The sequence below is a fragment of the Ostrea edulis genome, chromosome 4 (assembly GCF_947568905.1).
Source record: "Ostrea edulis chromosome 4, xbOstEdul1.1, whole genome shotgun sequence".
In the NCBI taxonomy this organism is placed as follows: Eukaryota; Metazoa; Mollusca; class Bivalvia; order Ostreida; family Ostreidae; genus Ostrea; species Ostrea edulis.
Window position 1 is genome coordinate 22,009,534 of NC_079167.1, and position 24,872 is coordinate 22,034,405.

General features: G+C 34.8%; 2 protein-coding genes across 4 annotated transcripts in view; one reads left to right on the top strand and one right to left on the bottom strand.

Moving 5' to 3' along the window:
* LOC125671319 (testican-1-like) lies at nt 1-17,571 on the bottom strand. Of its 2 annotated transcripts, XM_056162235.1 has the most exons (10): nt 17,478-17,571; nt 17,211-17,378; nt 14,199-14,259; nt 13,193-13,289; nt 10,216-10,411; nt 9,005-9,055; nt 5,100-5,142; nt 2,824-2,952; nt 1,751-2,152; nt 1-1,196 (listed from the first exon to the last, which is right to left on the bottom strand). In XM_056162235.1, exons 2-10 carry the CDS (start codon nt 17,292-17,294, stop codon nt 1,141-1,143), a joined length of 1,119 nt encoding a protein of 372 aa, XP_056018210.1. In that variant the 5' UTR covers nt 17,295-17,378; nt 17,478-17,571; the 3' UTR covers nt 1-1,140. The 2 variants fall into 2 exon arrangements, with proteins under 2 accessions (XP_056018210.1, XP_048762856.2); XM_048906899.2 differs by having other exon boundaries at nt 17,211-17,570.
* Nucleotides 16,058-24,872, top strand: part of LOC125671316 (histone acetyltransferase KAT8-like) — a 13,554-nt gene continuing 4,739 nt past the window's right edge. Inside the window, exons 1-4 of one of the 2 annotated variants that reach the window (XM_048906896.2) lie at nt 16,058-16,150; nt 17,606-17,879; nt 21,448-21,525; nt 23,693-23,874. In XM_048906896.2, coding sequence (XP_048762853.1) covers nt 17,672-17,879; nt 21,448-21,525; nt 23,693-23,874 — 468 coding nt within the window. In that variant the 5' untranslated portion in view covers nt 16,058-16,150; nt 17,606-17,671. Of the gene's footprint in view, nt 16,151-16,604; nt 16,700-17,605; nt 17,880-21,447; nt 21,526-23,692; nt 23,875-24,872 lie in introns of those variants that run through there. The other variant, XM_056162233.1, reaches the window with a different exon arrangement.

Sequence of the window (24,872 nt, forward strand, 5' to 3'; positions counted from 1 at the left end):
TCTGAATTCACATGGTATAATATGTATTTTATTACAAAGTTTCTACTATACAGTGCTTTATTATTACTGCCACTGAATACTGTATAATATCATGATGTTATATATGTAAAATAGCAAAAATAAACTGTAAGAATATTGTAAACAGTACCATACTAGTGTTAACAGTTTGGAATGGTCCTTATTTTGGGAGTGTATTTGTATATCACAAGAATACATCTAAGGCACTTGCATGTGAATTCTTCATTACAAAGTAATTCTGAAAACTTAGTATAAAAAATTCAAACAAAATTTCAAATAATTTTGTGTCATCCTTTAACTTTCATTCTTGAATACCCAAACCCTTTATGCTAATTTCAAAGCACAACCAGTATTACACAACCAATATAATCACTCAACTATAATAATTATACAACCAGAGGAACTACACAACCTGTATAATTATGCAACAAACAACCACATATGGACTAGTTTCATTCCATAAATAATGGCTATCAGAATTGATGCTTTTTAACACACAGCATAAAAATCTTCCAATACTATATTATCCAACAATTTTTTCTTCTTCTAATTTTTACACACTGGAAATTAACAAATTACAAAAAAAAATCTTGATGCATCCCAAAATTCATTTTATCACAATCATTTACAGAATCCATGTATATTCACAACCATAACTCCTACAGTACACACACACAAATAAGAGAGAACAATTCTACAATATGGATAAAGGCAGCGCTAGGCGAGATTCTTATAATGATTCTAATTTAAAATACACTGTAAAAAAGCACAAAAATACACAGAGATATACAAACATGTATACCATGGACTATAAAGGTGGGCTAACTTAAGAAATGCAAGTCTGCAAAAATGTTTTTAAAAACTTGGGATATAAAGGTACTATATCAAAATGCACAGTAAAAAGATCATAAAATCATCCCTTCATGTTAAAATATTTAAAATAAATATAAAATATATTTCAATCTTTGATCAATCAGTCTTTGATGTAACCCTTCCCATGAAAATGTGCATATTTATTCTGATTAAATACTCATAGGTCAATTTACAATTAGGTTTTAAAATTTTGTTTTACAATTCTGAGCAATAGAAACAAATACTAAGAAGCGGTCATTTAGTTGAAAACTAATTCATCTTCCTCTCCTTCAGCATCTTCACGCGTCCAAGGGCATCAAACTTTCCTACAATGGTGTATCAGGAAATGGTTATTTTATACATTCAATCAAATACTTAACACATATGATATAGATTTATTTACGTGTTCTAAAATACCTTACACCATGAAATGTTCGATTTAAAAATTCATAATAACGCCACAAAAACATGACAATTGTCAGATTCGACATTACCCGGTATCTTAGAAATTATCCACATTTTGAGGCTTCAATTCGAGGGTGTAAACAGCATACAACTTCCATAACAAAACTATCTCCATAGCAAAACTATCTCCATAACAAAACTATCTCCATAGCAAAACTATCTCCATAGCAAACTAATAAATATATAGCAAAACTATCCAAAATCACTGGTACAAAGTAACTGCAATATGGTGCAAACTATCTCCATAGCAAACTAATAAATATATAGCAAAACTATCCAAAATCACTGGTACAAAGTAACTGCAATATGGTGCTACACACATAAGTCCTTTACAGGCTTTTACAAAGGGAAGTCGTTTTATGACATAGGACTAATCTACTCACCACTGTAAAGACTCAACATAAGACATACTCACCACAGTGAGGCTCTCCCTTCCTCATGGACAGTCGAGTGCCTCTGATCTCGTTTCCATTCAGATCAGCGCACCAACAGAAGCCAGTGCTAGCATTGCACTGCATCCTCTTGAAGTAGCCCTCCACTGTACATCTTGGCGTGGTCGCTCCCAACAGTCTTCCCTCCCGAGCCTCTTTCTGGGCGACATGACATGGCGCGTCAGCATGGAAACAGCAACACCACTCCTGCTTACTGATGAGAGAGTCCCCGTCCGTGTCACATGACCCCATGAAGGGCCTTATACAGGACTCCTTGTGGTTGCTCTCCATTTCCGACATCTCAAATTTGTCCAAATGATGGTCCTTGTTCTTGTCCATCTGATGGAACTGCCACATAACAGACTTGATGCAGTGACACTTTCCATCTACAAGAATGAAAAATCGTATATCAAAACAACACAATTCTTAACAAATTCTTATATATTATGTATATATCTTTGGAGTTTTCACATGTCTGGGGTCAACTCCCCTTATCACATCAAGACCACTTGAATATATTACTAATTGTGTGAATCTCTGATTTTCTGCTTGCTTTACATCTGCTTATTTACATTTGAGAATGACTTCATGCCCTTGATTAGCATACCTGTATAATGGCTACGATAAACTCACCAGACTGCAAGTCTCCCAGACTTCTCTCAATAGCTACGATAAACTCACCAGTCTGTTGGTCTCCCACGCTTCTCTCAATAGCTACAATGAACTCACCAGCCTGCTGATCTCCCACGCTTCTCTCAATCGCTACGATAAACTCACCAGCCTGCTGGTTTCTCACGCTTCTCTCAATAGCTACAATGAACTCACCAGTCTGCTGGTCTCCCAGGCTTCTCTCAATAGCTACAATGAACTCACCAGTCTGCTGGTCTCCCAGGCTTCTCTCAATAGCTACAATGAACTCACCAGCCTGCTAGGCTTCCCTCAATAGCTACAATAAACTCACCAGTCTGCTGGTCTCCCAGGCTTCTCTCAATAGCTACAATGAACTCACCAGCCTGCTGGTCTCCCAGGCTTCTCTCAATAGCTACAATGAACTCACCAGCCTGCTGGTCTCCCAGGCTTCTCTTTGTGATGTGATGATTCTTTTCCTCATGATATTGCTCGTGAAGCGTTACAAACCAACCCTGGAGACGACCCCTCATCTTTTCAAGGTCCTTCTTGCCACATACTGATGAAAAAGAATTGCATATCTTAATGTCAATTATAGACTACATGTACCAAACATGCACTGATAATAAAGATTAAAAAAATCTAACACATATCCCTGTAAGTATGATTCATAATCTTGTATTATGTAGCTGTCACCCATTCAAGGGATGATCACGCTCGCCATTGATTAACTTGTGTGATCGAGAGAGAGAGACTCTACCACATCACCAGAAAAGCTAGCTCACTAGTGAAACAGTGCAAGTTCCCTCTATACTGTCCGCTACAATCTTGTTAAGAAATAAATTCAATTTTTGAAAATACATGAGGGTATGAACTGCGATGCTTTACGCCTGCATACTTTATGAAGTGTGTGAGTGGCTAAATGAAAAGTATGCTGGTGTAAAATGTTACTGTTCATACCCTCATGTATTTTCAAAAAATGATATTCATTTTTTTTTTATATTTACATTTTATTTTACTTTTTTGGTCGGAATATTCCCAGCCATTAAAATAGTCGTACTTTATCAAGATTCATATGCACATTGTTCACATTCATGAGGAAATGCTATCATTTAATTGGTAAAGACAACGAAGGAAAAAAAAGAAAGAAGAAAATGTAAACATCATACAGTGAATTTCCATTCTCTTGATTTGAACTTTACATTCAGTTTCTAAGACCGATAGAAATTTAGATCTGTGTCTGAAATTCAAATCAGAATTCACTCAGTAGTGTTACCATGAGATTGTATAGAATGCAGTTTGCTAAAAGTAATAACAGGAATCCTCTACAAGGATATAATACACTACGATATAATGCAAAAAATTCCCTGTCAGTCATCTTGACCTTTTACATTTACCCTTATACATCGCTATAGAAACCAAGGTCATACTACTAAGTACCATTCCTTATACATCACTATAGAAACCAACGTCATACTACTAGGTGTCATTCCTTGTACATCACTATAGAAACCAAGGTCATACTACTAGGTGTCATTCCTTGTACATCACTATAGAAACCAAGGTCATACTACTAGGTGTCATTCCTTATACATCACTATAGAAACCAAGTTCATACTACTAGGTATCATTCCTTATACATCACTATAGAAACAAAGGTCATACTACTAGGTGTCATTCCTTGTACATCACTATAGAAACCAAGGTCATAATACTAGATATTCCTTATACATCACTATAGAAACCAAGGTCATACTACTAGGTATCATTCCTTAGAAACCAACATCATAATACTAGGTACCATTCCTGCAAGTCTGAGAGACATCAGATACAAAATGGTTTTTCAGTTTTGTACACAAAGCCTAATCTTATGTCATTCTGTCATTTAATTTCTAATGTTGCATTCCTCTTCTTATCCTGGTAATGCACCTTAGAGTAATTTATTTTATATAAGGCACTATATAAATTTTATTACTATTATCATTAATCAATAAACACAAGAACAAATAAACATACAAATAAATAAGCAATAGACAATGTCCTGAGCATTGACATCAGCTGTTAAGGTAGATAACTCTTAGTTTATTTCTTACCATGTCTGTTCTTAAGGAAGATAATTTTTACTTTAATTCTTACAGTGTCTGTTGTTAGGGTAAAAAAATCTTAGTTTATGTTGTTAGGGTAGATAACTCTTAGTTTATTTCTTACTTTCTCTGTTGTTAGGGTAGATAACTCTTAGTTTATTTTCTTACTGTGTCTGTTGTTAGGGAAGATAACTCCTAGTTTATTGTGCCTGTTGTTAGGGTAGATAACTCCTAGTTTATTGTGTCTGTTGTTAGGGTAGATAACTCTTACTTTATTTTTTAATGCGTCTGTTGTTAGGGTAGATAACTCTTACTTTATTTTTTAATGTATCTGTTGTTAGGGTAGATAACTTTTACTTAATTTTTTTACTGTGTCTGTTGTTAGGGTAGATAACTCTTACTTTATTTCTTACTGCATCTGTTGTTGGGGTAGATAACTCTTAGTTTATTTCTTACTGCATCTGTTGTTAGGGTAGATAACTCTTAGTTTATTTCTTACTGCATCTGTTGTTAGGGTAGATAACTCTTAGTTTATTTCTTACTGTGTCTGTTGTTAGGGTAGATAACTCTTAGTTTAATTGTGTCTGTTGCTAGGGTAGATAACTCTTAGTTTATTTCTTACCATGTCTGTGATTAGGCATTTGATGTGTCCTCTCCATCAATTCCTGTAAAATACAGTATTCACGAAAATTAAACTGATGATAGACATAAATTCCAGTAAAATACAGTATCAACGAAAATCAAACTGATGATAAAGATAAAATACAGTATTCACAAAAATTAAACTGATGATAAAGATGACAGATTAAGAATATAATGCAGTGTGTGCTTCTTTTAATTACATAAACTGAAGATTAGACAGAACATGAATAATTTGCATATATAGTGAATATTTTACATCAATCTTTTCAACACTTTGATACATTACGTGAACTAGTATGCATGGAGAAATGTTTTCCTCCATTTCTCAGATATCAAAGGCCTATAATTACCCACATACCAAATATCAAAGGCCTATGTCAAAAGACAAAAAAGTCATGGCCCGGACAAACTTTGCATGAGAAGTGGAAGAAGAAAAAGCAGGAGAAGAATTCACATGAAAACAAAATGTCCCCCTTCTGGGAAGTGGAGACATAATAAACTCTCTATAATGAGCTTCTGACAAAATGTATACCAGGTAGATTTTGCTTAATAAAAGTGAAAAACAAATGGGGAAAATTGTTAATCAGTCCCTTTCATGAAATCAAATTATAAAGTATCTGTGCAAACACTTGAGGCTGTAAATCCCTTTGCAGGTTACTTAATTAATTAAACTACATGTAATTAGGTAATTCTCTGTCCATACATCCACTGGTCATTTTGATGGTGAGAAAGTGCACATTTACATGTATTTATATTGGATTGAAACAAATGCAGGACATGATTAAAAGAAATTCACATTCTATAATAATTAGGGTTTACTTTATATCCTTCAATGGTCAGGTCAAGAGTACAAAATATTTATTCAACTATGTTTGAATAGTAAACGATTGTCATATCTTATTTAGAAATGCTGAAAAGTTTGAAGAGTGGAAACATTCATCAACATTACCACCTCATCAATATTTCTACCTCATCAATATTTTCACCCCATTAATATTACCACAGCATCACTATTATAACCTCATCAATATTTCCATCTCATCCATATTACCACCTCATCAATATTTCTACCTCATCAATATTACCACCTCATCAATATGTCTACCTCATCAACATTACCACCTCATCAACATTTCCACCTCATCAACATTACCAACTCATCAATATTGCCAAATCATCAATATTACCATTCATCAACATTTCCATTTCATCAATATTACCACCTCATCAATATTACCACCTCATCAATATTGCCAACTCATCAATATTGCCAAACTCATCAATATTATAACCTCATTAATATTACCTCCTCATCAATATTACCACCTCATCCATATTACCACCTCATCAACATTTCCACCTCATCAACATTACCAACTCATCAATATTACCACCTCATCAATATTACCATTCATCAACATTTCCATCTCATCAACATTACCACCTCATCAATATTACCACCTCATCAACATTTCCATCTCATCAATATTACCACTTCATCAATATTACCTCTTCATCAGGCCAAAATTAAAAAGTAGTTTGTTTGCCATCGTGCGACCCACCCATTTTTAACCCCCCGACTGGAAAGTTTTTATTGACATAATTTCGGCCATGTTTTTCCCCTCGATTTTCCGACTTCCGTTTTTCTTTCAAGTTCTTATCCGTGTTTGGTTCATCATCACAAGTCAAGGGTTATTGATTCGTTACCTCACACTAACCATAATTGACATCAGTCACCATTCAAAACATGGGTTTGGGACAGGGGATGACGCAATAAGCTAAAATTAAATCATCCAATGAGATTCCTCGTTTAAGATGCAAGTTTGGAAAGAGAAAAAATGGTCTTCTTGTGGTACTTTTCTTAACATCAAGAAATTTGCTTGTTGTTTTTATTATGTAACGAGGTAACTAATCAATAGCCCTTCACTTGTGAAAATGTGTTTGGTTTGGTTTTTAGTTTTGTTCTTTGCTGCGTTTTGTAAATCCCCATAATTTTAAGCACCCAAATGTTTGATTTGGCACATGGCATACTGGTAGATTTTTATCTATCCGACGAGGTATCAGTGGATAATTATAGACACAAACAACAACAGTGTCCAATGAAAACGTAAATGGGTAACCCGAATTCGAAAATGCCCGCAATTTACCGATATGCCCCCCAGAAATTAGTTATCGAAAATTCGAAATGCCACCTAAAAGTACCGAAATTCCCCTCTAATTGATTGATTGATGTTTTCTGCCACACTCAACAATTTTTCAGTTATCTGGTGGCGCCAAGTTTTTTATTGGTGAAAGAGAGAACCCAGATACAATGTACCTGGGAAGAGACCACCGACCTTCCGAAAGTAAACTGGGAAACTTTCTCACATAATGGTGTGAGCGGGATTCGAACCCGCACCAACAGAGGTGAGAGGCCGTGTGATTTTGAGCGCGATGCTCTAACCACTCGGCCATGGAGGCCCGATCCCCTCAAATTATATACATTAATGCATATTAAGTTTATATATGATAATCTTTTATGATAAAACGTTATTAAAATTGTGATTGTAAATTTAAGAAATTCAATCGTGTTCAATTCTCGCATTCACGATATTTCAAAGAAAGATAACTCTAGCAAAATTCATACATGTATATCACAGATGATTTTTTCTCCTATACAATATTTGTTGCAAAATATATCTGAATATTGGTTTAATTCAACTGAAGCAATGTATATATATATTATGATTAGGAAATAATGGTTGAACACATTCTTCTAAATGAAAGAAAAATAACATGAGTTACCTTCCTTAGATTGACACAAATTCTAATAACAACTCTTTTTATGTTATTTTCTCTCCAGAGGCGGTATTTTACACATTGAATCAATCCCTAATCTTTCAATTTAACTTTTAAAAAATGGATTCAAAGGGTAATCTCGTTAGTTCTAATGGGCATTTTGGTATTTCTAGAGGCATTTCGGTAAATCACGGGCATTTCGGTAATTCGAGGTACCGCGGACCAAGGATTGTTGTATCAGAAATCGTTTGACCAACATCATTGAACATATAAAATTGTGTTGAGTTTATACGAATAATGTTTTAGATCAACAACAATGCTACCAAGTTTCAGTTGCATAATACATGCATGTTACATTGGCCATTGAGAGTAAAATCATGGCATTGCCAACCAAGATTGTAGACAAATTTGAAAAAACAATGGACATATTCAAGACTTGGAAAATAGACACCCACAAAACAAGTAACATATCAGAATAACAAAATGATATGAGCCATACACAAATTAAAACTGCACTTTTTAGAGAGGTTTCTGACAGTTCTGCAAGTAATTCACTGTAGTAGGGTTAATTCATCAAAAGAACACAAAATATAAAAGCAGAGTTTTGATATTCAATATAAATTCAGCAAAAGAAAAACAAAAACCAAACAACAAACAACCTACCGACCGACCCAATATTTTTTATGACCCTCGGGCTATGGCAAACCAACATTTTTTTAAATGTGGCCTCAACATTTCCATCTCATCAATATTACCACCTCATCAACATTTCCATCTCATCAATATTTCTACCTCATCCATATTTCCATCTCATCCATATTACCACCTCATCAATATTGCCACCTCATCAATATTACCACCTCATCAATATTACCACCTCTTCAACATTACCAACTCATCAATATTTCCATCTCATCCATATTACCACCTCATCAATATTATAACATCATCAATATTACCACCTCATCAATATTATCACCTTTACAGTTTGTAAAAGCTTTAACCTTGTTAAATCTTACTACTTTAAAATGTACACACCATAACAGAAAACATGTACTCACCTTAACAGAAAACATGTACTCACCTTAACAGAAAACATGTACTCACCTTAACACCTTCCATTTTTTCCAAGAAGTCTCTGTCTTTGGAAAACTTGACCTTAAAGAGAAAATTATCATTGCATTTTATACATGTAATTGTATCAGTTGATTAGTGTAGGATTCAAATATCCAAAGATGCAATATGAGAGAGAGAGAGAGAGAATTAAAAAGATACTGTGTTGTGATGGTACAGCTTACAAGTAATTATTTGTTAATGACCTTGTTTGTTCCTGTGATATTCAGCATGAACAGCATGCACGACTTGCAGTTGAGGGCAACATAGAATACTGTCACCCCTAATGCAACAGAAGTACAGTATACACTATCCAATGTTATCCTTTGTTACATGCAATATCTGTCACACTGTAATCATCCTGTACCTCACTGATAAACTAAAGATTGTATAAACTGAAGATTGTAACGATAAACTAAAGATTGTACAAACTGAAGATTGTACTGATAAACTGAATGTTGAGCTGATAAACTGAAGATTGTAACGATAAACTAAAGATTGTAACAATAATCTGAAGATTGTACATGTATAAACTGAAGATTGTACTGATAAACTGAAGATTGTAACGGTAAACTGAAGATTGTAATGACTGGTAAACTAAAGATTGTACAAACTGAAGATTGTACTGATAAAGTGAAGATTGTAACGATAAACTGAAGATTGTACTGATAAAGTGAAGATTGTACAAACTGAAGATTGTACCAATAAACTGAAGATTGTACAAACTGAAGATTGTACTGATAAACTGAAGATTGTACAAACTGAAGATTGTACTGATAAAGTGAAGATTGTAACGATAAACTGAAGATTGTAACGATAAACTAAAGATTGTAACAATAATCTGAAGATTGTACATGTATAAACTGAAGATTGTACTGATAAACTGAAGATAGTACTGATAAACTAAAGATTGTAACAATAATCTGAAGATTGTACATGTATAAACTAAAGATTGTAACGATAAACTGAAGATAGTACTGATAAACTAAAGATTGTACAAACTGAAGATTGTACTGATAAACTAAAGATTGTACTGATAAAGTGAAGATTGTACTGATAAAGTGGAGATTGTACTGATAAACTGAAGATTGCACAAACTGATGATTGTACTGATAAACTAAAGATTGTACTGATAAACTAAAGATTGTAAAACTGAAGATTGTACTGATAAACTGAAGATTGAAATTAGAAATCACTTCACTTACAAAATTTTTTGGTTTGACAGTCCTGTCATGCTTCTTTCTGATGACATTTCTTTTGTCGTGAAACTTGGAAAATTCCATGGCATTCTTTTGACGAGTCTCCAAGCCATATCTCTGGTGTTTACGAAATCCTTGGAAGCGATTTCTTTGGTGGTGGCTTCTATTTCCTAATCGTTGACTTTTGCGCAATAGTCTTCGGCTAAAATGTGGAAAGAATTTTAATTAAGAAAGTTAGCTCCCCAGCTTTTGAGCACAACTGCATAGGATGCTATATATCTGTGTAGTTACTGGTCCAATACTTATTTCATTGGTCTAAACATATACGTTTATTATTTAAACCTATTCTGCTGAAAAATTAAACGCGGTTCAAATTTTGAAAGGTTTGGAAAGGACTATATTTTAAGGTGGAAGGATTCTTTCATCAAAAACTTCTAAATCTGTACAGTTATATCCAATATATCATCATGACTTGAAACTTATTCAAATGCTTTAAATTCAGAAATTTAATTGGTTGATATATTTTTCCTTTTTCCGAACAACACCGATTCTTAAAAACGTCTATTTTGATTTGCCCTCAATTTATTTGATAATTTAGCATTTTCATCAATAATACAAAAATTTGATGTATAACTCCTACTTTTTAAGATTCATTTTTAATTTAAAGGAAAGACTTTGTAATTTATGTTCAGTTTCAAAAACTGACAATACTCACAATATGTTCTTTTAAACTCTCAAAATCTAGATGATGAGTTTTTCCATACATAAGTGGCATAATGGTCATTATTTCTTTCCAATCTACTAACATAAACTTTTTTTATAAGTATATTGTTAGATGACATGGTTATGTATTTATTTGATGTAATGATTTGTTGTATTGACACCAAAACAGAAATCGACTTGATGTGAATAAATCGTAAGTAAATTTTAAGTGTAAAAGGCCATATTTAACACACATTGTAGCTCAATAACAAGCACTATGACGCAGTTTTTCTTTTAATTTCATAATTTACCTTCAATAATGTGATGAGATGTTTGGGAAATTTGAACAAATGAATTTTGGGTTTAATTTTAGGAAAAAAAGCCAGTAGAATTACATGAAATATAAGGAAAAACAGTCAATGTTATATGTTAATGTTATATGATGTAATCTTCTAAGATTAACTAAGATTAATGACCTTTTAACCTTGAAATCAAAAGGCATCTTTCTCTCTCCTACCTCACAGTATTTACTATATATCAGGTCCAATCCAAAGACTATTTCTACCTACGTAGCTACTTATAGCTATGTAGGTATTTAAACCTACTCCAGGTAGCTATTTTTACCTACTTTTCCCTTTACTTGCATTTCGTGGCCAAACGCAGGAACGGCGCAATATGATGTGTACCAAATTTCTTGATTCACTTACACTGACGATGAATACCACAAAAATATTGGACAAAAAATGATTACTTTCTAACCTTTCAAATTTGCATCAATAACAGCACCCAGTTCCATTTTCTAGGAGCTTAAGATCATAGCTACGTGATAAAAAGGCTAGAGTGTCTTACAAATCTGTATTAATTTTAAAGTTTACCTTCATGCATTTTTACATTAAAGGATTTTGGGGCGAATTTTCATGCATTAAAAAATTCCCCTGCATTCTCTACCCTCGTAAAGTATTCAAATTTACACTCTGTTCAATTTTGTCGTGCACATGCACAACATGATACATAAAAGGACTGACCTGTTTAAAAGATGCACCTTAATTATTATTCATTTATATTTTCAAAAATAGGTAAAAGTAGGTAGAAGTAGCTACTTTAAGTAGGTTTAAATACCTACGTGGCTATTAATAGCTACGTAGGTAGAAATAGTCTTTGGACTGGACCTGTATATATACCAAATACATGTACTGTAAAAACACACACTGCATACTGTAAGGGAATTTAAACATGTCCATTTACAATGGCGTTAACTGCTTTATCCTCCATATTATGTTTTCTGATGAAAATTTTTAACAGTGAACCTGGTGCTAACAAAAATGGATCACCAAACAACAGCCTTTTTCTTTGTTTTATTCAGACAAGCCAGTTCAAATCTTTTAAAGTGGAAATTTAAAAGCATTAAAACTAGGTCAGCATCAGGTAAGATTGTATAATGCCTTGAGCTACAGACAGATTTGTTTCCTGTCGAACCTGTCACGAAATGTGTTACACACTGGCTTGTATAAGAAAACTTCATTACATCAAATTCTCTGTAACTTATTACAAATGCACTTTCTGCTTTCTAACAATTTAACTGTATCCAAGTTCAATCATTCACTTCACTGTTTCATTTTGGCAATGGGTATATGTAAAGAATCCTGTTTTTTCTCCACACATGATATCAGCACTTCAGAGTTCATGTAATATAACACCTGTATCAGTGCTTAACAAGAGTTCAGATTTCTCAATTATTCTTTTGAAACATTTCAAATTAAATAGGCACTATGTAAACAAGGTGATTATCATTTGACAAGTGTTAGATTTACATGTCCTTGACAATGTGTCTAGCCAGACAATGTCTAAACCTTTCTCTTTGTTAGACTTACCTGTCTCTGACAATGTGTCTAGCCAGACAATGTCTAAACCTTTCTCTTTGTTAGACTTACCTGTCTCTAACAATGTGTCTAGCCAGACAATTTCTAAACCTTTCTCTTTGTTATTTACCTGTCTCTGACAATGTGTTAGACTTACCTGTCTCTAACAATGTGTCTAGCCAGACAATGTCTAAACCTTTCTCTTTGTTAGACTTACCTGTCTCTAACAATGTGTCTAGCCAGACAATTTCTAAACCTTTCTCTTTGTTATTTACCTGTCTCTGACAATGTGTTAGACTTACCTGTCTCTAACAATGTGTCTAGCCAGACAATGTCTAAACCTTTCTCTTTGTTAGACTTACCTGTCTCTAACAATGTGTCTAGCCAGATAATATGTCTAAACCTTTCTCTTTGTTATTTACCTGTCTCTGACAATGTGTCTAGCCAGACACACAGACTTTTTTGATCCCTTTTCTTTCACACACACTTCACTTTTCTTACATCCCTCCAAACAGGTGCCTACAATGAAGATCCTCGTAAACATCAGGGACAACTTTTTCTAAAAACAAATCTTACAAGAACTCATTCAGTTGTGAAAGTGATGGCTTAAATTAATAAATGATGAAAAATGTTCTTGACCTTGGACTTGTGACCTTGATGCAGAGGTCCTCAGTACCCTTTGCTTGTCAAAGAGGTGACTAAATGGGGCGGTCCTTCAGATGAGAAAACTGAGGTCATGTGTCATAGTAGGTGTGGCACGATAAAGATCTGCCTGCTCAAAGGCCGTAAGGGCAAGTGTAGGCTTAAGTTTTGCAGCCCTTCACTGGCAGTGGTGACGTCTTAATATGAGTGAAAAGTTCTCAAGTGGGACGTTAAACAATATACTACCAACCTTGATGCAGACTCATGGTACAATGACTATTGACAAGTACCAATGTGTATGAGCATCCAATGTTTCCATGAAATAAAAACCTGTAGCTTATTCTTCCAGAAACCTTTACCTTAGCAAAATGACCTTGATTCAAGTTCATGACAAACTATTCAAATTATGTGCAAAGTTTCAGGTTCTGTGGTGTTTTTCCATCATGAAGTTATGGTCTTAACACAAAGTGGAACAAAACAAGCAAGGTACATACATGTATATTGACCGGCTTAATTGCATATACGTTAGCTTTTTATCTTACCAAGAATAAAAGTGTTAAAAGTTAAATTTTAGAGAAACATTAATGGTTATATCAACATAAATGTCTAATAAAAATATAGCACCAATCTCCAACTTTTTCAACTACTTTCCTGAGAAAATTCATAAATGTATTTCCAATATAAATTTCATACACATGTACCTGGTATAAACTTTGTTTACTGGCAGTATAAAAAAGTACAACTATAAGCCCATTCTAAACTACAAACAGTCACTATATGACTTACCTCTGGTAAACAATTTGAATTTTAAATCTTTGTCCTCTTTAAACCCTTTCCTCCACATATTCTGTAAAAGATGACAGAACCTTTGTAAAACATTTGTTAATTGATCTAAATCACATCTTTTCTCATAAGCTTTAAAACCATGCAATGTCATTATAAGATTGTCAGATCTGTGTCAAGGGTGTAGCTAGTTGTATCTAATTATCACAGACAGAAAGGCATGTCAAGGGATCATGTAAGCACAACAGAGAGGTGTGTCAAGGGATCATGTAAGCACATCAGAAAAGCATGTCAAGGGATCATGTAACAACAGAAAGGCATGTCAAGGTATCATGTAAGCACAACAGAAAGGTATGTCAAGGGATCATGTAAGCACATCAGAGAAGTGTGTCATCAAGGGTATAGCCAGCTGTATCTAATTATCACAGAATGTAAACACAACAGAAATGTGTGTCAAGGGATCATGTAACAACAGAAATGTGTGTCAAGGGATCATGTCGGCACAACAGAGAGGCATGTCAAGGGATCATGTAAGTACACCGTACATCAGAAAAGCATGTCATGGGATCATGTAAGCACAACAGAAAGGCATCGCATGTCAAGGGATCACGTAAGCACATCAGAGAAGTGTGTCAGGATGTAGCCAGCTGTATCTGCATCACTATTGCAAAATGATCTCTTTCAATTTAATGTCTGTTTTGTGTTTACAGTTTAATGTTTGTTTTGTGTTTACAGTTTAATGTCTGTCTTGTGTTTACAGTTTAATGTCTGTGTCTTGTGTTTACAGTTTAATGTCTGTCTTGTGTTTACAGTTTAATGTGTCCTGTGTTTACAGTTTAATGTCTGTGTCTTGTGTTTACAGTTTAATGTCTGTCTTGTATTTACAGTTTAATGTCTGTCTTGTGTTTACAGTTTAATGTCTGTCTTGTGTTTACAGTTTAATGTGTCTAGTGTTTACAGTTTAATGTTTGTGTCTTGTGTTTACAGTTTAATGTGTCTTGTGTTTACAGTTTAATGTCTGTCTTGTGTTTACAGTTTAATGTCTGTGTCTTGTGTTTACAGTTTAATGTGTCTTGTGTTTACAGTTTAATGTCTGTGTCTTGTGTTTACAGTTTATTGTCTTGTGTTTACAGTTTTTAAATGTGTCTTATGCTTACAGTTTTAAATGGCTTTCTTGTGTTTACAAAAAAAGATGAGACACATTGTTGATAATGATTTCTTTGGAAAGGGCTAATTAAATCACTAACCTATGATATTTTTCCTGTAGCAAGTACTAAAAACATATTCTATAGCACTTGCAATAGTCCCATTTTTGCAGAGGAATGTAGGAATTTCAAACCTGAAAACTCTCAAAAGTAAATATATTGTTCTACTGGTCTTGGACTTCAAGGCCAGAGTTTGGAGACACAACCTACAGGTTTCTGCCATCAATGAGAGATTTTGTTTTTATTCTCTTACACATGGCCATATTTTTTATGCATTTTTATTCAATGCTGAAACTTCTCTTAGCATCTACAAGTCAATTTAGTGAAGATGCAAAATTCAAACTAAACTGCCAAGGATGAAGATGCAAAATTCAAACTAAATTGCCAAGGGTGAAGATGAGAGTACTTAGCAGACTGGTACCCTTGGCTAAGGAAGATAATATTCTCTTTACTCCAAGTCATATTACAAAATAAACAACAACAAAAAACCAACCACAAGCATTATAAGTATTGCATGCAATATATGTCCCCCTACTGGACCCAAATCAAGTCGTCTGCATAATATTCTGTGTGAGTAATCATATGTCAACAGTTCATGCACAAGAACAACTTGGTAATGTAATGTACCAAATATCAATTGAATATCTGCAAGCATGGTGAAAAAAGAGTGTGGAAAACGACGCAAAGACTGACAGTGAGTGAGTGACGGATGGAGACAGAGTGCAAACCTAAAGACATTTGGCCTTGCTGGTAGGAAACTAATAAAGAGGTTTACTTAATAAATGAGTTCTTAAATGTAAAGTTTGTAAGAAATCTAGAGAAACATGGGAGGAATGTGGTACTATAGCTTATGAAAATTTATCTGCACACCATTGAATGTGTATTATTAGCACATGTATGTGTTAAAAAATAATTCATATCTAATGTTCATATACATGTATACACATGATAAAGTGAATTAAGTTAAAATTTCTTCTGATTTAATACAGATCAGTACCCTGTTCAAATCCTGCTCTGATCAGGGGCATTTTCTCTACTATTCTAGCTATGAGTTTGTCCTATAGCGGTTTGAACACCTTGTTCGTGTGGATTCAGATACAATATATATTTGCAAACTAGGAAAAGAATAAAGCTCCTATTAACTCTTCATGATTGACAGGCATTTGAGGAAGAATTCGGAAGTACATAAAATTATCTCACTCCCAGTCTTTGACATCTGATGACTAAGTTTACTTGCAGTAGACCACCTGTCTGAAGTAATCGAGGCTAGCCATGCATAATCATGATGGGGACCCTGGGGTCGGTAAATTCTCTCTTCCTATCTGTTTTCTGTAGTCACTTTCTTTTTGTGATAAATTTATTTATTTTCATATAGATTTTGATATTTTTAATGTGATATTATGTTAAGGTAGAGATCTACCCCAGTCTTTGAAATTTTGCAAAATTTGAAATTTGTAAATTAATCATCTGATCTGTCTGATCATATAACTAAAGAATTTTAAAAAAAATGGAGCCTGCCGAAAATTTATTTACAGTATTATTGAAGTGATCCCTTTAAGATTTTTTGACATACTAGTATACTTGAAGATGATCTAGGCCTACTGCCCCACCCAAGGCCTAACTACAGTTTGCCCCCCACCCGGCGTATCTTTCAACTCCACTTGATAGTATCATAACGCATGAACCGTATGTAATAGAGCCTGTTCTGCTTGCAGTGATTTTAACTAAGGAGGGGGGCACGTGAACTTTTCTCAGGTATAAAATAATGGTTTTAAAAAGTTTTGTAAATACAAAAAGAAGCGAAACTTACCTTTTTAAATTGATAACCATGACGATTTGCTTCTAAAACTGTAAAACAAATAACCAACAAACACAACACAACTTTTCCGTCCATGTTGTCTCACTATATCTATAGGATTGGTGTTGTCACCTTACGTTTTGGAGGAACTTTCTGTGACGTCATAGGGGTGACACACTTCTAAATATAAGTTCAAAATATATAGGGCTATAGATTAAGATTGGGGGAAAAATCTAATCGAAAGAAAGGTTTTGAAAACTTTCAGTAATTCTTTCATACCATTTCTGGGGATTTTTTCCCCCCTCAGCTCTGTCAAATTAGCAAAATAGCAGCATTAAATTTTGTTCATGTTTCTAGCAATCTATTTCGGAATGTATAAAGCAAACGGGTTTGGGTTTCTTTTTTAGGATGCGAATTCAGTGGTTAAGCAAGCGTTTTATCTTACGATAAAATGGAGTAGAATTTTCAAGTATATGAATACAAAGAAAATGGCAGAAGTTGCAAAAAGTGCAATGGAAAATACAGAAAACGAATCAAAGTACGCAAACCAGGAAGTTAACGGAACAAACAACGCGCTTACAGATGTCCAAAAGGATAAAGATAAAAAAGATTCCAAAACTTCAGGCCCATTGCCGGTCATTGGAGAGCATTATCTAGTCAGACGCTCCGATGGAACTTGGCGTAAGTTACGACAGACGCTATTCAGTCTATTGATTATCTATTTGTAGAAGTTGGACAAAGATCAAAATTTCAGATTTGATTTATGAAGTCGAACTTCGACTAAAATAAAATTTTAAGATTTTTTAGAGTAGTCTAACTTCAGAAGAATTGAAGAATTTATTGTTGAATTTGTGATGTGCATCAAAACTAGTTAGAATAATCTAACTGACAGTTAGTAATTATGTCTCGGGACAGGCCCTCACCATAGTTATAATGCCTTCCATATACTCGTAATGTAGCAGAAAACTGCAGCATTGCTCCAGAACGGTTTTAAAATCGCCAAAGAATAGATGATGGGAGCTGGATCGGGCTTGCAGGTGGGGCTTAATTGTGTGATCTTTCCTATTCTGATGTCTCTCTTCCTTTTCCCTGATGTGCTGCTCTTTGTTGTATGCCACTCCAGATTTTATGTTAGAGAGTTCTCTTGCACTCACTTCCCAGGAGGAGTGGGGAATAGCACAGTACTTGAGAGTCTATTTGTGTTCAGCGTGTCTTTGTAACTCTAATTCTTTGTATCTCTTCGTCGACCGACCTAGTGAGTGTTTCCTTGTGGACTACTCACCGTAGAGCAGTCTATTAGATAGTCAACTGTCATTCATGCAGCGAATATTAGGGTTGAAACGATTCACTGAAATATCGATACTGTTCAATATAAACGCTCGATTCAATGTTTGATTCATTACTTTGATCTTCGGTTCGATATATTTTTTTAAATCGGATTTGGTAAACTACATTGGGCTTGACCTGTACTTATTATTAATTTATACATACATGAGAGACAAAATGGTGTCCAATAACAGTCGGACTGTTATTAGCCTCGAGTCTTTAAAAACAATAATGTACTTAATCAGTTTAAACTACAGAGCCAACAGGCATCTCAACGTTCGGCAGGTTTGCTTCTAAAATTGGAACTGAATCTTCGTAATTAAATTTTTCTTCAAAGTTATTATTGGTTTTTTCTGTAAAATGTATTGTATTGAAAATATTGAATCATGGCATAAGTGTTGCAATATGTATCGTTTTAGCCCTAGTGTATATGGCCAGCCCACTGAAGCTGAGAGCACAGTAGTATGGCATGGATGCTCTCACTCCCAGTACATTGCAGCACTTCAGTGTCTGGTACTTTGTCTAGCCCCTTGACATGGAGTAGAGTCCTAAGGGAGGCATCTCATGTGGAATGCATTGAGTTGTTTGGCATGTCTGCTGTGCACTGTACAAGTTTCACTGACATATAAAGTTGGGATGAAAGAACTGCGGCTTTGTACACTTTCAGCTTGTGTCTAGACTTAATCCATGGCGCTCCCAGACCTTTTCCCCCTCAGTCTGCCAAAGGCTGCTCTGGCAATTCTGTAGGCCACCTCCTCATCAATGTTTACATGGTGTGACAGAGTACAGCCAAGGTAGATGAACTTGCCTGTAACTGCTAGTCTCTGGCCATGCATGGTAATGTTGGTTTCAATGCAGGTGCTGGTTGGTGCAGGACATCAGTCCTCTTGGTAGAAATGGTGAGGCCGAAGTCATCACAGGCTTTTGTGAGCGGTTCCATGTTTCCCTGCATGTCAGACTGGGTACTGGCATTGAGCACATTATCAAAAAGTCATAGGCTGACTGTGTCTTCATGCACCTTCATCTTGGCATGCGGTTCAACAGGTTCAACAGACCACCGCCTGTGTAGTAGCAGAAGCTGACACCAATGTCCCTGTCACGAAAGACATCTCTCAGCATTGTAGAGAACACCATACAGAATTGAATTGGAGCCAGCACACAGTCCTGATTTACTCTGTAATGACAGGAAATGACTGGGAGTACTCGCTGTCATCCTGCACTCTGATATTCATGTCATCATGGAACTGCCGAACCATCATGATAAACTTTGCATGGCATCCGAACTTGGCCATGCTTTTCCAAAGCCCCCCATGGCAAAATGCTTTCGTCAGATCCACGAAGGTGGTGTACAGTCCAACGTTCTGCTCCCAACACTTCTCCTGTAGTTGGCAAGCTGCAAAGATCATGTCTGTGGTGCTGTGGCCTGTACATGGTGCTGCGGCCTATCTTTCTGGTAATAAGTTGCGTTCCAGGTGTTTATGGAAGCGATTAAGCTGGACATGGGTCAGAATCTTCCCAGCAATGGAGAGCAAGGAGATGTCATGGTATAATTATTGCAGGAGTCCTTGTTTCCTTTTTGCTTGTAGAGGTAGATAATTGATGTGTCCTTGAGTTCCTGAGGCAGCTTTTCCTGAATTTACATGGAGGTGAATAGGCTTGTGAGGTTCTCTGTCAGCTTTTGGGCCAGCCGCCATCAGAGGCATAGTCCTCAGCTGGAAGGGAGTCAGCACCAGGTGCTTTTGATATCTTGTATGCTCTCTTTTCGTTGAATTGTTTCCAGAATCATAGGCATCAATAATGATATTGCACTGTTTTTAAATCATGGAAAAGAGACTTGGGTTTATATCAAAATCCTTTGCAACTAGCAGTATTGTCTCCAAGTTTTTATCAGTTTCAGTTATTAATTCATATTTTGTCTCAAGAGACTTTTTCTATGGAGAGCCCCTATTCAAAAGAAGAAGGGACACAGGGATACCCTATCCTATGCTATTTTAATTGTACCAACAAATCAGTGCACTATGTAAACTGAAACAGGTCAATCTGGGCTCCTACAAGCTTGACAAACTGAGAGTGGTTAGTGGTCATATGGATACTTCAATACAGCCGTTATAAAAACAATATGCCTTCAGATAAATGGAGTGTTACTTCAGTACCAGTGATGTTTCAATACAAACAACTTCAAATGAGAAATTTTAAAACAAAGAAAAAAGGAAGAATCCATGTGGGGATTTATTTTGAATTCAATATAAATGATGATTCAATACAAATGGAGTAAGCTGTAAAACTGTTTGTGAAATAGAGTAGTAATTTGATCCAATCTTCCATAAATGATGTAGTAGTCAGGGCTATTCAGAGCATGGATAGCAGCCAGGATAGTTCAGTGGTTAGTGCCAGTGGCAAAAAGAATCTAGGTTGTGTTCAAGGGCCAAGACAAATTAAAGGAGGAAGGAATGTAGTACCGGTAGTTATGCAGACCTGGGTAACTCAGTGGTTAGAGCACCGGACTAGTAATGCAGGGATTACAGGTTATGTAATAGAGGAAAGGAGAATTTTTTTGGCTGGACCGAGAATCGCACCCGAGACCCCTGCATTACTAGTCAGGTGCTCTAACCACTGAGCTGCCCAGGCCGATAACTGCGGTCCATATAGTGATTATAGCCCTAACTACTACAATATAGACCAGATTTATTTTGTTCACCATTTGTGGAGGACACGGGAAATAATCGACTCTTTACCAGTAACTGTTGTCATATGGTGTCGAAAATCTATATCCACTTCTATGTCTTCTAATAGGATATGATGATATTAAGGATAATTCATGATTTTTTTTTTAATAATTACATTAGATTGAACGCTATGTTTTGTTTGAATGACAGACTTGTACTGAATCACATTATTTTATTCAATATTTTGGTGTATTTAGATGCAGCTGAAATCATCCAGAGCCGAGGGAATGATCATGGCAGTGGAAGACATGGTTATTACGTCCATTATGATGGGTGTAAGTAAATTCTAAAATAGAGAAGACTTCTTGATTTCTTTAAATCACAGATTGTGTTTTTATTTTCATGTTTTCTATTTTATACATTAAAGAAAATTTAATTATCTTTAAAACAATGAAGGACTGAAATATACAAGTACATGCACACAGATATTCTAATAGTCAACGGAATAATGTATTGTACTAGTCAACAGAATAATGTATTGTACTAGTCAACAGAATAATGTATTGTACTAGTCAACGGAATAATGTATTGTACTAGTCAACGGAATAATGTATTGTACTAGTCAACGGAATAATGTATTGTACTAGTCAACAGAATAATGTATTGTACTAGTCAACAGAATAATGTATTGTACTAGTCAACAGAATAATGTATTATATTAGTCAACGGAATAATGTATTGTACTAGTCAACAGAATAATGTATTATATTAGTCAACGGAATAATGTATTATATTAGTCAACGGAATAATGTATTGTACTAGTCAACGGAATAATGTATTGTACTAGTCAACGGAATAATGTATTGTACTAGTCAACGGAATAATGTATTGTACTAGTCAACGGAATAATGTATTGTACTAGTCAACGGAATAATGTATTGTACTAGTCAACGGAATAATGTATTGTACTAGTCAACAGAATAATGTATTGTACTAGTCAACAGAATAATGTATTGTATTAGTCAACAGAATAATGTATTGTACTAGTCAACAGAATAATGTATTATATTAGTCAACAGAATAATGTATTGTAATAGTCAACGGAATAATGTATTGTACTAGTCAACGGAATAATGTATTGTACTAGTCAACGGAATAATGTATTGTACTAGTCAACGGAATAATGTATTGTAATAGTCAACGGAATAATGTATTGTACTAGTCAACAGAATAATGTATTGTAATAGTCAACAGAATAATGTATTGTAATAGTCAACAGAATAATGTATTGTACTAGTCAACAGAATAATGTATTGTACTAGTCAACAGAATAATGTATTGTACTAGTCAACAGAATAATGTATTGTACTAATCAACAGAATAATGTATTGTACTAGTCAACAGAATAATGTATTGTACTAATCAACAGAATAATATATTGTACTAATCAACAGAATAATGTATTGTACTAGTCAACGGAATAATGTATTGTACTAATCAACAGAATAATATATTGTACTAGTCAACAGAATAATGTATTGTACTAGTCAACAGAATAATGTATTGTACTAGTCAACAGAATAATGTATTATATTAGTCAACAGAATAATGTATTGTACTAGTCAACAGAATAATGTATTATATTAGTCAACGGAATAATGTATTGTACTAGTCAACGGAATAATGTATTGTAATAGTCAACGGAATAATGTATTGTAATAGTCAACGGAATAATGTATTGTACTAGTCAACGGAATAATGTATTGTACTAGTCAACGGAATAATGTATTGTACTAGTCAACGGAATAATGTATTGTACTAGTCAATGGAATAATGTATTGCACTAGTCAACGGAATAATGTATTGTAATAGTCAACAGAATAATGTATTGTACTAGTCAACGGAATAATGTATTGTACTAGTCAACAGAATAATGTATTGTAATAGTCAACAGAATAATGTATTGTACTAATCAACAGAAGAATGTATTGTACTAGTCAACAGAATAATGTATTGTACTAGTCAACAGAATAATGTATTATATTAGTCAACAGAATAATATATTGCAATAGTGGATAAAATAATTTCTATTAGAATTGTTCTAACGAAAATATGTCGCATTAGTTGGCACATGGGGATTTACTTTTAAACATACACGAAAAGAATGCACTGGTGGTGGAATACGATGCAGTGTTGGATCTCGTGACATATTTTATCAGCTGTTGTGTTACCAGTCTCTGGTTCAGAGAAATGGCATTAAATCTGGAATGATTCTGTAACCAAAATGTTTCAGCAGTGATGTAGATGAAATTAATCTGAATATATTTGACAGTTATTTGTCTTTTGGATGAGTGGGTGTAGATCAAATTAATTTGAATATATTTGACAGTCAATCGTTGTAGGGATGAGTGGGTGTAGATGAAATTAATCTAAATATATTTGACAGTTAATCGTCGTTTGGATGACTGGGTGGATATTGATTAATCTGAATATATTTGACAGTTAATCGTCGTTTGGATGAGTGGGTGGATATTGATAGGCTGGACCTGAGCAATAAACTCGAAGACCCACACTGTAAAATCAAAGACATGTCAATCATGATGACAGACTTGAGTGATGGAACAGATCGCAAAATCACACGCAACCAAAAGCGAAAGCATGATGAAATTAACCATGTACAAAAGGTATATACATGTATTTTACTACAAGTGTGGCATTAATCAAATACACAATTTTGTTTCCTTTGAACATACATGTGTTTTTCGTTCTCCTGAGTTTGTCTCATCAATTGTTGTCCTGTGTCTGTTTGTCTGGTGTAAACTCTCCTCTCAAAAGCCACAGCCAGTTTCCAGCCATACTTTGCACAAAGCATTGTTGGGTTAAAAGGATTCAAAATTGCTAAAATGAGGTACCATGGGGAAATGATTAAGAAATGGTGAGGATGGGATGTGGTTTTTAAAAAAACCTGTTTTTAAATCGCTAAACCAGAAAGCCAGATCTTGTATGAATGCATTGATAATAAAGATCCAGATTTACGCAAACCTATGAGACACGGAAAAAATTCTACAAGAATCTTATCAAGAATGACAAGAGTAGAATATATCAAATCAATATCATACTCATGTAGACTAGTGTAGATTCTAGTGGATTCACATCACAATCCCAGGGGTCATAGCAGGGCTACAAGCGGATTCACATCACAATCCCAGGGGTTATAGCAGGGCTACAAGCGGATTCACATCACAATCCCAGGGGTCATAGCAGGGCTACAAGCGGATTCACATCACAATCCCAGGGGTCATAGCAGGGCTACAAGCGGATTCACATCACAATCCCAGGGGTCATAGCAGGGCTACAAGCGGATTCACATCACAATCCCTGGGGTCATAGTGGGGCTACAAGCGGATTCACACCACAATCCCAGTGGTCATAGCGGGGCTACAAGATGGTTTTAAAATTTTGCATGAGAATGAATATTTAGGAAAATCCAGTGACAATCTTCTCAAGAATTACAAGGTACAATATATAAGCTTCCGCTTGTTGTCAAGACTTACATTTGTTCACACCATGACATCAACAATGGCAAGGGTGAGGTTATATTAGGATTTTTACATGGGATTATATAGGAAAATCTTTTAAAATCCCCATCTTAGGAATGATAGGCGTAAAGTTTGTTAAATTG